Here is a 12585-nt window from a genome sequence, read left to right as displayed (position 1 = left end):
TATTTCTCTCGGGTATATACCTAGGAGTGGAATTGCGGGATCATATGGTATCTCTATGTTTAACCATTTGAGGACCAATCAGACAGTTTTCCAAAGTGGTGGCATCATTTTACATTGCCACCAGCATTGTATGAGGGTTCCAGTCACTCCACATCCCTGCCAACACTTGTTATTATAGATTGTCTTTTGATTATAACCATCCTACTGGGTGTGAGGTGGTATCTCTTTGTGGTTTTGATTTGCATTTCCTAGATGAATAATGATATCGAGCATCTTTTCATGTTCTTATTGTCCATTGTATATATTCTTTGGAGAAATGTCTGTTCAAATCCTTTGCCATTTTTTCTTATTGGGAGGTAAGAGTTCTTTATGTATTCTAGATACAAGTTCCTTATCAGAAATATGATTTGCAAATATTTTTTCCCGGTCTGTGTCTTTTTATTTCTTTGTGTCTTTTGAAGCAAAAAGTTTTTAATTTTAATAAACTGATGTCTAGTTTATCTAATTTTTCTTATTTGTGCTTTCGGTGTCATTAAAGTAAAATATCATTGCCTAATTCGAGGGCATGAAAATTTATCTCTATATTTTCCTCTAAGAAGGAATCTATATTACATTATTATCTCTTACATTTAAGTTGTTGATCCATTTGAGTTAATTTTTGTATGGTATGAGGCAGAGGTTCAGATTTATTCTTTTGCATGCGAATGTCCCATTGTCCCAAAACCATTTTTTGAAAAAAGCTGTTCCCCCCCACCGCCCCATTTAATTGTTTTAGCATTCCTGTCAAAATTCAGTTGATGTAAATGTGAGGGTTTATTACTGGATGTTAATTCTATTTCACTGATCTATATGTTTAGCCTAATGCCCGTGCACAGTGTCTTGATTATTGTAGGAAGTTTTGAAATCGGGAAGTGGGAATTGTTCAACTTTGTTTTCAGTTTTATTCGATTTCGATTTTTAGGGATTGTGTTTTTAAACTTTAATTTTATAGTTATCTAAAATAGTCACGTGATTCTAAAGTCACATCTATAAAACAATCTACAAAGAAGTCTGACTTCTATCTCTATCCTCTGTATCTTGTTCCTTCCTGTCCTTCCACCTTTTTTATGATTTATCTGTGTGTTTTTAAAAATAAAAGCAAGTACATGTATGTGCGTATCTCTGTATATTTGTGTGTGTATTCTTATCTCTATCTTGGATAAATGGTAGCATACTATTTATACTTTTCTTCACTTTGCTTTTTTCACTTAATAGTATGTCATGGTGATTATATGCCATAGTTGCATGTAGAGATATTTCCCCTTCCCTTTTATAGCTGTGTACTACTGGATCGTGTGAATGTGCAAACATTTATTCAGCCTGTCCTCTATTAGGATTATTTCTAGTCTTTTGCTGTTACAAATATTTGTTGTGAATAGCCTTTTGCATGCCTTTTTATATTTTTGTCAATGTATCTTTGGATAAAGTGATTTTGTGAGATACTGCAAAACACCTCTTCACTGGCATTGTGCCATTTTGTCATCCCACCAGCATTGTATAAGAAGCCTATTTCCCCAGTCTTGTTAGCAAAACATGTTAACTTTTATTTTCCCCCATCTGATAGGCAAGAAATCATATCTTGTGTGGTTTTAATTTACAGATCTTTTATGAACAAGGTCAAAACTTTTTTATATAATTAAGAGTCATTTGCATCTATTTTTGTGAACTCTCTTAGCTCTACCCATTTTTATATTGGGTTACTGCCCTTTATGTTTTCAAAGTCTATATATATCTGGTGTGCTACCATTTTATCCCTGATGTATCAATGCTGTGTGTAGCTGTAGTTTACTGGGCTGAATGTCTTCCTGTTGTAATAACAAGTCTGAATCCATGTTTTGATGACTGACTGCTGACAGCTTTTAAACCTGCCCTCTTGTGCCCCTCACGTGGCTTCCCAGCAAGGTCTGAAATGGCTGGAAAGAACGAGGAAAGGAGGCTGGCTTGGGATTTCTGTGGTTGCTGGGGGTGGGGCTGGGGTGAGGGTTCTGTCTCATGATTTGAACTGTCACCAGCACCAAAGGAGGGAGCACTCGGGCTTTCTCATTTAGCTTCCTCCTTTGGCAGGTGGCAGCCAGGGCACACCTGAACTTGTTAGCTGTCAGCTTCCCTATGGGCTCCACATAACCTCTCTGGGACACCATGGTGCAAGGCCAGGACTGAAGGCCAGGCCAGACCTCTAGTTGTGGGTTCGGGCCTAGTGTGATTTGAAGAAAGGCTATAAGGAAAAAGAAGAATGACGTGAGAGGAAACTGTCTTTATATCTATAAAATAGCTAATAAATAGGCTTTCAGGACACTTTTGACAAATGTTTGACAAGGTAGTTGCATTAATGACCAACAGTCATATGTCAGCATTATTTCCGGAATGCTTTTGGGGAGAAGGTTCATTGGTTTATAGGGCCCTTTGCCTTTGATCTTTAATAATCTATCAAAGGATAAGAATTCTGCTTCAGGGTCCATTATAATTCATCGTTTTGGGGCTAATTAGAAGACTTGTAATTGCCATGGAATGACTTTTGACTTTATCAGCTTAAAATAGAGCTTGGGGCTTTGATTTGATTATTTGTGTTAGAATTGAGGCCTTTGAACTACGAAACTGTTTAGAGAACCGGAAGCATAAAAATTTCAATCTCAACAATGATTGGGTCAAACATTTTAAGTGCAGCTGGTACTTACAGCTATGTAACATGTAAAATGGTTCTCAGTTGATTTTGATTGATATTGCTAAATTTGCAATGAATAAAGTAAAAGAGTTTCCTGGATAAGTTTCTTAAAGAGCCACCGAAGATCTTAAATCTCACAAAAACTCTTTCCCAAGATGCCTGTCTTATCTCTGTGTGATGAGATTAATGGTGTTAATTTTCTTCATGTTTTTCTATCATGTTTTCTACCATGCTTGGCAGATTTTTACTTTAACAATTTTGAAATTTGTCTTTTGAATTTTCAGTAAAATTTTGCAGATTTTCAGTAAAAATGAAGCAGGAATTAATATAATTCCCATGTCATAATTAGTATTATGTCATTGCTTCTTTTGCTGTATTCTTATTTATATATTCTTTTAAAATCTGTTTACCTGTTTTTAGCCCCATGATTCGTAGTTGCTTTAATAAATACATGTTGTGTTTGTGATTATATGGTAGTATTTGCTGAATGAAAAAATGGTAATTTATTGACATTAAATATAAAAGCTGCTCTAGATAAGTAATTAATGATTTATTTAAACAATGACTCTTGACAGGTTCAGTGGCCAAGAACTTCTTCACTAAATCAAAGCTTTCCATTCCAGAACTCTCCTATATATGGTAAGTACAATTAATGCTAAATGGTATGATACTGTTATCCATATTCATCCATTAGCTCCTCCTGTTGCCTTTTACAAGTCTTATCTTTTGAATGTTTTTTTTAACAAAGTGAAAGAGTGAATAGAATTTAGATTTTTGTTGCTGTTAAGATTAAATAAGTTATTATATGAAAAGCACACTATATGTTAGCTGTTATTAAAGAGTAATTTCTTATCCTAACGTAGATCCCTTTTAAGTATTAGCAATCGTGTGGGCATATGAGAATTTCTACCTTGCGTATTTTATTTTCAGATTTTTCTACTTGTCATGCAAATAACCAGAGGACCTCGAAAAGCTATTCTTTATAATATTTTATGAGGCCAGGTTAACAGAAAGTCCACAGATGTTTTGAAATTAAGTTAAATTTGACTATTCTAGCTGCCTCCAAGCTTCATAAATTCAGCTGGTGTTTATCAGCTGGGCCCTAATTCAGACTTGTAGCCCTGGCGTGCACTGCATCTTGCTGTGAGCTGGCCACCGCCCTGGCTCTAGAAGGGCTGTGCCGGGACAGTCCAGGGGGCCCCATTTGCATTTGTGGAAATGCTCACTGTCTCCATACACTCCTGGCCGCCTCTGGGCTGTTATTCCTCACGACTGGGTGGGAGACCGTGCTGCTATAAATATATAATTAAAACATTGGATTATGTATGCAAAACTTTTTTTTTCCACAAGGATTTTCAAAAATTATGATAGCATTTAAAATTGCTCATCATGTTTTTTGCATTTTATTGGAAAACTATTACGATAATCCTGTGCGTGCCCAGGTACCTAGGATTCTCAGCCGGATGTATTCTTCAGCAATATATTCTAGCATAACTCTTTTACAGCAAGCCTTTTCTTAGATTTTAAAGCTGGGAAAAAAATTATTTTCAAAAGAATACAATGCATTTTGGCAGAATTCCCAGTCTTAACCATAATTGGCATGAGGCTTCTGTCTTTTTGTTGAGAACTATCTGTGAAAGCTGAATGGTACTCTCTCCATCCAGCCCTGGAAGCCCTGACTGGGGGGCTGCCATTTCAGGGGGCTGGGGGTAGCCTTGGTTTGAGGGGGGAGGATGCGAATGGCCCAAAGGAAAGTAATGGAGTTTTTTACCTTTGATATTTTTTTCTTCAAATAGTAATACCTTTCTAGTACAATTTTATATGTCTTCTCACTCTGCTTGTACTAACACAAGTATACTTGTCTCTCTGTACACCTAAGAGACTGGTTGAGCTTATTAGGGTCTTCATTACTTTGGCAGATAGGTTTCTTTTGTGCTGAGTAAATAGGTCTGTGCCTTTCAGTGGAAAACAAGGACTGAAGCAAAGATAAGCCTTTTCGAGACTCTCCCTTTCTTTCTTTCTGTCTTATCTGGTTCCAGCCTTCCCTAGTTGCTAGTTTTATCTGAAAACATTATTCAACCAGTATTTATTGAGCTTACTTACATTTTCCCAGGAGGGAATTCTCAAGCTATTTTTTTTTTTGATACAACATTTATGTGACTTGAAAAGTTCAAGGCTTTTCCTTAAAGCTGAAAAATGCACTGCTTATTTCTGAGCGCTAGTAACTGTATAATGGCCGGACCAACTGAAGAAGAGTTGGGGCCAGCCCTTCCTCTGACTGTTTGGAGCACCAAGTCCGGAGCTCTTCACACCATGCGTTTACTGAACGACTATCACCTAACTGAAATCCTGGTTATCATTTTACTTTTTGTGCCATAGTTGCTTGTCTTGTGTACTCAGCATTGTAAAAGAGACCTACCAGAGAACCTGAAGAATTAAAATTTTTATTTATAAAATGCTACCAATGCCAATGATGTAAGTCATTTTTCTTCCTCCATGTGGCCCCCTGAGATTTCACGTGTTTTGGGGACCCTGCAGGGCCACACCAGAGAGCCTGGGAATTGTTTGCCTCTTTGAGGCTGAGTAAAATTACCTCTAAGCCCCGTGTTAGCTACTTATGACATCTGTTATATTTAGGGAACTTAGTGATGCTGACTGTGATGGTGCCCTGACCTTGCCTGAGTTCTGTGCTGCATTTCATCTCATTGTGGCCCGGAAGAACGGCTATCCACTGCCGGAAGGCCTCCCTCCAACTCTGCAGCCTGAGTACCTACAAGCAGGTGAGGCCTCATTGTATATCCTAAACCTTAGGCATTTTCCATCCAAGCCTTACAAGAAACTTTTCGTTCTTAAATGGTGTCCAGACACTTTGGGGGAGTCCTTTGTATCTACAGTTATAGTCTTTTTACCAATATTAGACTTTCACACCTTATAAGTAATGGGATGATCTGGGTGTAAGTCATCTGTTATTCCCATTCTAGTGTTCTCTGGACTGATTCGAACCAAAGTCACTTACCCTTTCATGAAAATTGTGCCGTAGGCAAGTACTAAATCTCCTAGCTGATATAAAATGAAGAAGAACAACTTCTTGTACAGCCAAGTGCTGACTTGGCTTCTTTAGGCATGTCCCACTGTTCTCATGTGGCCTTGGGCAATGAAATGAAATAGAACTCTTATACCTAGTGAAAAAGCTAAAAAATCAAATGCAGTGAAATCTGCAGTGCTGTAATCTTAAATATACACTTGATGGATTTTTACATTTGTATACACTCATGTAACTGCAATTGGATAAAGATCGAGAACATTCTAGCATACCAGAAGGTTGGAATAGAACTCTCTTGTCTTTCTCTTTGATAAAACAGTTATCCTACAAACCTTTGGATAGGAAAAAGTCATGGCGATCCCACATTTGCATCAGTTCCTTTAGAAGATTGGACAAATTAACAGTGTCTCTTGCCATTTTCAGAGGCAGTGGGCAGTGATCTGATTTCTGTATAGCTCCCATTGACAAGGTCCAGAGATAGCTGGTGCTTTCAGCAACCTTTCTCGCTTTTTAGGCAAAGTCTCTTAAAAATGTGACATTAGTCATGGATAAATATTGGCAAGAGGGAGCAGTGTCAAAAGACAATGTGATTAGTCATTAATAGAGTATAACTTTTGTGGTTAGAGCTGGAAAAGATCTTAGATTATCTTGTCCCCTCCTCATAACAACACCACATACAAAGCGGCCAATGACTTATCTAAGTCAGTCTTGGGGTCTCTGACTCTTAAATAAAAAGTCTGTTATTTTCTGTATTAGGTAGTGAAGGGGTGGAGGGAGTTCAGCTGAGATGTGAGGGGAAGAGACCAAATATGTGGCTAGTGCCAGTGACAGGTAACCATGTTGGGGGAAGAGTGACGCATTCTGGGATCTTTCCCAAACGGCTCCATAAAATGTATGAAGGGGAGGGCTCAGAGAGCAAAACTACTACTCATTTCAGAGCTTGGACTTTGCTGATAGCAGCTGCTTTCTGATTATAACAGGCTGCACCTGGTTTGCAGCCTCCCTACTTGTGTTGGGGGGAGACTTGCAGGAGTTCTCTGAACTAGAAGTTGTTGTAGGTAGTATGACAACCATTGTTTCTCATTTCTTTTATATGGTCCCTTGCTTCTCTTTTTCTCCCATTCTCCTCTCTTTCCTCCCCCTTTAGCTCTTATCCACTCTCTCTCCTCCCCTCCTCCTCTCCTCTCTCTCTCTTCCCTTCCTCTCTTCTCTCTTCTCTCTCCTTCTCCCCCCTTTCCCCACCTCTCCTCTCTCTCCTGGATTGAGGCAAAGAAGGACCAACATTCCTGGGGCTGTCTTGGCGACTGTATGGCTCCCATAACTAAGTCAGTGCAGGGTCATCCAGGAACCCCTTATCCTGGGAGTGGGGCCACATGGGGCTTTATTTCTCTAATAGGGATGAACATCTGACCAATGGATCAAGATCTGCTCTGGGCAATTTAGTTATATTTAATGCTGTCACCGTTTCCTCTTGCCAGCCCTGTAGAGTCCTGTGTAAACTTATCTCTTGTGCCTACACTTAGCTTTCTGTTTTTGGATCTCGATTAGCGGTGTTTTATTGTTCTGATACAGTATGGCCATGGAATCTATGCCAGATGTCATGACTCCTTGTTTGAAAAGTCACTTTGTAGGTATCCAAGTGTTTCATGGACTGTTTCAAACATCACTGATAAAATTTTTACAAATTTGAAAGCCCAGAGAAAAAAGTGTGTTAACAGAATAGAAACGGCCTCTTGATTCCTTCACTGCTGCAAATAGCTGGCTTTGCCTTGCTTATGCAGTAGAGGGAAGTTTTGAAATAGCCCACCGGCCAAGGGGCATCTTCCTTCATTTGGAAAGCAGCCCCTCGTTTCTTCCTGGTCTTCTGTGGAAGATGTCAGTGTTCATTTATATGGAAACAACTGAGAAATCCATCACATACCCTTCAATTAAACAAAAATTGCACGTCATTTTGAGAGCTTGTGGGATTATTCTTAAATAATATTTATAGGGTTCTAACAAAAAACATGAAAGACCTCATAAAACCCCATCAAACTCAGTGACAGTATATTTTAGTCAAACCCCGAGGGTTTAGCTGTTAATGCTTTTTATCCACCCATGTTTATCTTTGTTTATAGCTCAAGAAAATGGCCAGAACTGTCTAGATCTCCTCTGTGCTTTTGGACTTTGAAATATGAGTGGTTCTGTTGATTTGGGGGTTCATTTTTATGATATCTCACTTTTTAAAAACTTAGCTCTTGTTCCAACAATTTTCTAATTGGTCTATATTCAGTCTTTTAAAAAACATCTAATCCAGTTTTTGATAAGGTTGGTGAAGAATATAAATTTAGTTTATACTCTTATGCATTCACAACTACGTATGAGCTTATTTACAATAAAATAATGAAACAGGAATTGTTGTATCTGATTTTCCTCCCACAGTGAAAATTAAAGGGCAGAATTGGAAGGAAAAGTTGGATTATTTGGTGGCTTACCCATGGGCCTTTTGATATTTTCATTTCTAGGTGACTGGGTAGATTCTGGTGTAGATTTTTACTGTCGTTTGTTAAAAACATTTGAGTATTTGCTATGAGAGGCACCTTGTTATTCTCTCTGGCCAGAATGCTATATAAAAGAGAGTTCCTACCATCATGGAACTTGCTGGCAGTTAGAGGATTGATGTTAAATAAACTCACATGTGTAGTTGGAGCCATCGATAGGTGCTATGAAGAAGTGCAACTGCAGTACCACGGTGCATGACCTTGGGGAAGACGTCCTTAAATGTTTGAGCTGATATGTGAAGGATGAGCTAAGGGCCACGTAGGTGAAGAATAGGGAAGAGTGGGCTCTGGCAGAGGGGACAGCAGGTATGCTGCCGAAGCCCTGAGAGGCGGCTTGGAGTAGGGGGGGTAATGTATCGTTCAGGCCACAGTAGCTGGAGTGCAGAGAGCTGGGGCTGGAGGGGCCGGGGAAGAGGCTGAAGAGGAAGGCGGGGAGCAGAACATGGGCAATGACCTTGATGTGTTTCAAGCAGGGAAGTGACACAGTCAGATTTGCTGTTTGGAAGGATCATGCTGGTTGCCAACCAGAGAGCAAGGGTGGAAACCGGAAGACCAGGTTATGGGAGCAGTCTAGTCAAGAAACGCAGGGTGCTGGGACTGGAGAGGTGACGGTGGAGGTGCGGAGATGAGGACATGAGGACATGCTGAAAGATGTAGCAGTTAACTGATGGCATTTGTAGTTTTTGAACGTGTTAGCTTTCTGCCCAGCAAGATCCCCTTGCGCATTTGTGATACGGCATTCATTACTCATCTAATTCTAGTCAGATCACTGGTTGGTAAACTAGAAAGAGAAATCTTATCTCAGTTAAACTTGCTCTTGGGCTGGATTGAGGAATGGTACTTGGAAAGCGGTTTTGTTGTTTTTACCAAGAAAAGAGTGAGACCTGGTATAGTCAGAAATCATCAGGGCCCGTGCTTTGCCCCACCTGCTATCAGTGAACTTCAGTCCAGAGTAAGCAAGTGAACAATTTAAGGTGCTTGTACTTAACTGTCTATAGTAGCTGTTACTCAGTGGCCAGTACTTTACTGCAGAGGGAAGTTGGCATTTCAAACCCAGGTGGGTGTGGGAGGGTGAGAAATTATTAAAAACGCCAGTCCATTTTTAACACGATTAAAAATTTTTTTTTGAAACATGGTGAAAAGGGTTCCTAGAGCTGCTTTCAACCTGTGTATGTAGGCTTCCCCACACCTACAAGTAGGTTTTGGACACCAGCAAGGTGTCAATTCAAGTCAATTGTGACACTATCTGCCTGGAGATAGAATCAGAATCCACGGGTAAAAGGCTTAAGACTGCCTTCCACTTCAGATGCCAGGCTCAAGTCCAGGTAGTTACCTGCACTTCTACTTGACTGGCTACAAATCAGAGGTTTTCACAACCCTTCCTCGGATTTGATTAATTTGCTAGAGCAGCTCACAGGACTCAGGAAAACCCATTTTCTCACTAGGTTACTGATTTATTACAAAGGATACTAAAGGATCAGCCAGATGAACAGATACAAAGGCTGAGGTCCTGAACGAAGGAGCTTTTGTCCTTGTGGAGCTTGGGGCCCAGCACAGCGGCACACAGAAGCGTTCCGGTTCCCCAGCCTGGAAGCTCTCCAAGAAAGGAGCAACAAGCCATACTTCTGGGTTTTTACGGAGGCTTCATGACATAGTCATGATGGACTAAGTCACTGGCCATTGGTGGTTGATTCAACCTCAAGCCCCTCTTCGTCCCCAGCAATTGGGCTGGGGCTGAAAGTGCTAATCCTCTAATCACAAGGTTGGCTCCTGCTGGCACCTGGGCTCCCGCCCTTGAGTGGAGTCCACAAGTCACCTCATTAACCTAATAACAGACGTGGTAGTTGCTCTCATCACTTAGGAAATTCCAAGGGGTTTGGGGGCTCTGTGCCAGAAATGGGGACAAAGATCAAATATATATATATTTTTTATTATAAATCACAGTATCACATAAGGCATTGAAATTTTGGTTTCTTAATAGCTTTTCTTGACAAGTTCGATCTGTTTATTGTCTACCCCAATCTGCTTTTCCTCTTTGGAATATTGACAAATTTTCTAGTCGTTGAGACATTTCTTTTTTAATTATTTTTTTTGACAAAGTGGTGAAACAATCCACTTCTAAGAAATAGCATGGCTGTTAAATATTAGCTTACCAAGTAGCATGATTTTTCCTCATGCCGATCTACCCAGCTACTCAACTAACAGCCCCTGTCCCTGTTCTATGTTAGAAGAAACCCATAAGATGATTCTTATTTCCTCTGTTATAAATCAGCAAGAACTTGTGCTCTTACTTTTGTTATTTCTGCCAACCAAAAGAAATGAGCATTTCATAAAGTTTTCTTGGGCACATATCATTATATAATCTTGTCTATTTCCTACAACAATAGCTAAAATGTAGTAGTAGTTCCTTATTTAATGTTTATAGTATTAAAACTATCACCATAGTTACTTCCATTTAAAAATTATTCTAGTAGCATAGTTGAAACTTAAGTATTGTGATAGTGATGGTTAATGTGGAAAATAACTACTATGCTAGCAGGACTGTTGGCAGTTTAAGTCTCAGCTCTTCCATTTACTGGCTATATGACCTTGAGTTAAATTGCTTAACTTCACGGTTCCTCAGTTTCATCATGTATAATATGGGAATGGTAGAAGTTCTAGGTTGTATATATAATGAACTGAAAATACCACCTCGGTGTGATTAGTACCATAATGAGTCAATAGGAACTAGCCGATTTTATTATATTTAACAGGCACAGAGGAGCTTTTAGAAAACAGTGCCTGCTATGACTGTAGTATATATCGTTATATTTTCTTTTTGTTTCTTCTTAGCTTTTCCTAAGCCCAAGTGGGAGTGTGCTTTATTTGATTCTTATTCTGAGTCAATGCCAGGAAACCAACAACCCCGTGACTTGAATCGGATGGAGGTAAAAGATCTTCATATGTTAATGAGTTAAGGATGTGTGTAGAATTAAATCTATTAGCTTATGTTCTTTACAAACTGTAAAATCCACTTTTCTGACATATTCTCTTCATACTTAGTACTTTGAGGCTCAGCCTTTCAGATCCAGATACCTGATATATCTATAATTATCTTTTTATCCCTTTTCTCTCTAAAACTGGATTTGGTGAAACAAGAAAAGTTGTCTCTTGACTTTCTAGAGATGAAATTGAGGTAGAAAAATGCTAGCCAAGTTATTTACTAACCAAGTTTTAATTCTGAAGTAACCATTGTAAAGTTGTATTTTTAGTAGCTGAGTATTAACAAGGTATAATGAACCAGAGCAATTTTGAGAGGAGGTTTGAGAACTATATGTGAAGGCCCCAAACCACATTTAAAGCTGCCTTCTCCCTCAGGGTTTTTAGCTTTTGGACCAAATGAAGACTGATTTGGATGGTCCCCAAGGGAACCCAGAGAATTGCCACCATGGTGGGCCATTGATGTAGGTAGGGGCTTAGCCACGGGCTTAGTGGTCCTTCGGTGCGCATCAGTAAATAAGAGTTGTTATGGTTATTGTTAATTTCAGCACTGTTGTCATCATCATCATTATGATTGCTATGTGATGATAGCTTATGGTATCTGCTGTTCCTGTCCTAAAAAAAAAATCTGGAAATGTTTAATAAATGGAGGTTTATTCATAGGCTTCCATTACAGTTCTCTGATCCTAGTTAAAACTGTTGCAAGATAATAGAAGTCAAAGGTAGGATACCGGGCCGTTTCTTTAATGTCTTGTAACTGTGTGTGATTATTTATTCTTTCACATGAAGCCCTTGTATCTACTGTGTTGTAGATGACATTCTCTGTTCCTCTGAATGAATCAAGCCTGCTTCTGAACTGCTCCCTCTGAGAACATCTCTTGACCTCTCTGCTACTCTTTCTTTGAGTTGTAGCCTCTGTGTTACTTTCCTCAACAGATTTCTACTCATAGGAAAAAGATGTAAAGAAAAGTGATTTCGGGAGGAATGATAGATGTGCATTTGAAGAGTATGGCTTTTTAAATTTCTTTTTCTGTAGAATGCATATGATGGAGAAACAAACACTATTTAGTCATTTTTGATGGCCTTCAGTGTACTCTTGGGCTGCTAGCAGTGTCTGGAGAGGTTTGTCTTTTAGGCCAGGCCAGATGCCTTCATAGCTCTCTTCAGCAGTTGACGCGTGTGTGTATGTGTGTGTGTGTTGTTGTGTGTGTGTGTGTGTTTGTGGTGGTGGTGGTGGTGGTGGTTTTTTGCTATGGATCTTCTTGCTTGTGTAAAATTATGAGGTGGCTAGGTGATTTACTAAAAAATATCATAAATTCTTA

General features: G+C 39.3%; 1 protein-coding gene across 1 annotated transcript in view; it reads left to right on the top strand.

The window, feature by feature from the left end:
* Positions 1–12585, top strand: part of REPS2 (RALBP1 associated Eps domain containing 2) — a 187451-nt gene that overhangs the window by 82180 nt on the left and 92686 nt on the right. The window contains exons 7-9 of the mRNA XM_039852292.1: positions 3277–3340; positions 5339–5481; positions 11117–11211. Coding sequence (XP_039708226.1) covers positions 3277–3340; positions 5339–5481; positions 11117–11211 — 302 coding nt within the window. The remainder of the gene's footprint in view (positions 1–3276; positions 3341–5338; positions 5482–11116; positions 11212–12585) is intronic.

The sequence above is a fragment of the Pteropus medius genome, unplaced genomic scaffold (genome assembly GCF_902729225.1).
Source record: "Pteropus medius unplaced genomic scaffold, Ma_sr-lr_union100, whole genome shotgun sequence".
Lineage (NCBI taxonomy): Eukaryota > Metazoa > Chordata > Mammalia > Chiroptera > Pteropodidae > Pteropus > Pteropus medius.
This window is presented reverse-complemented; position numbering and strand designations above follow the sequence as displayed.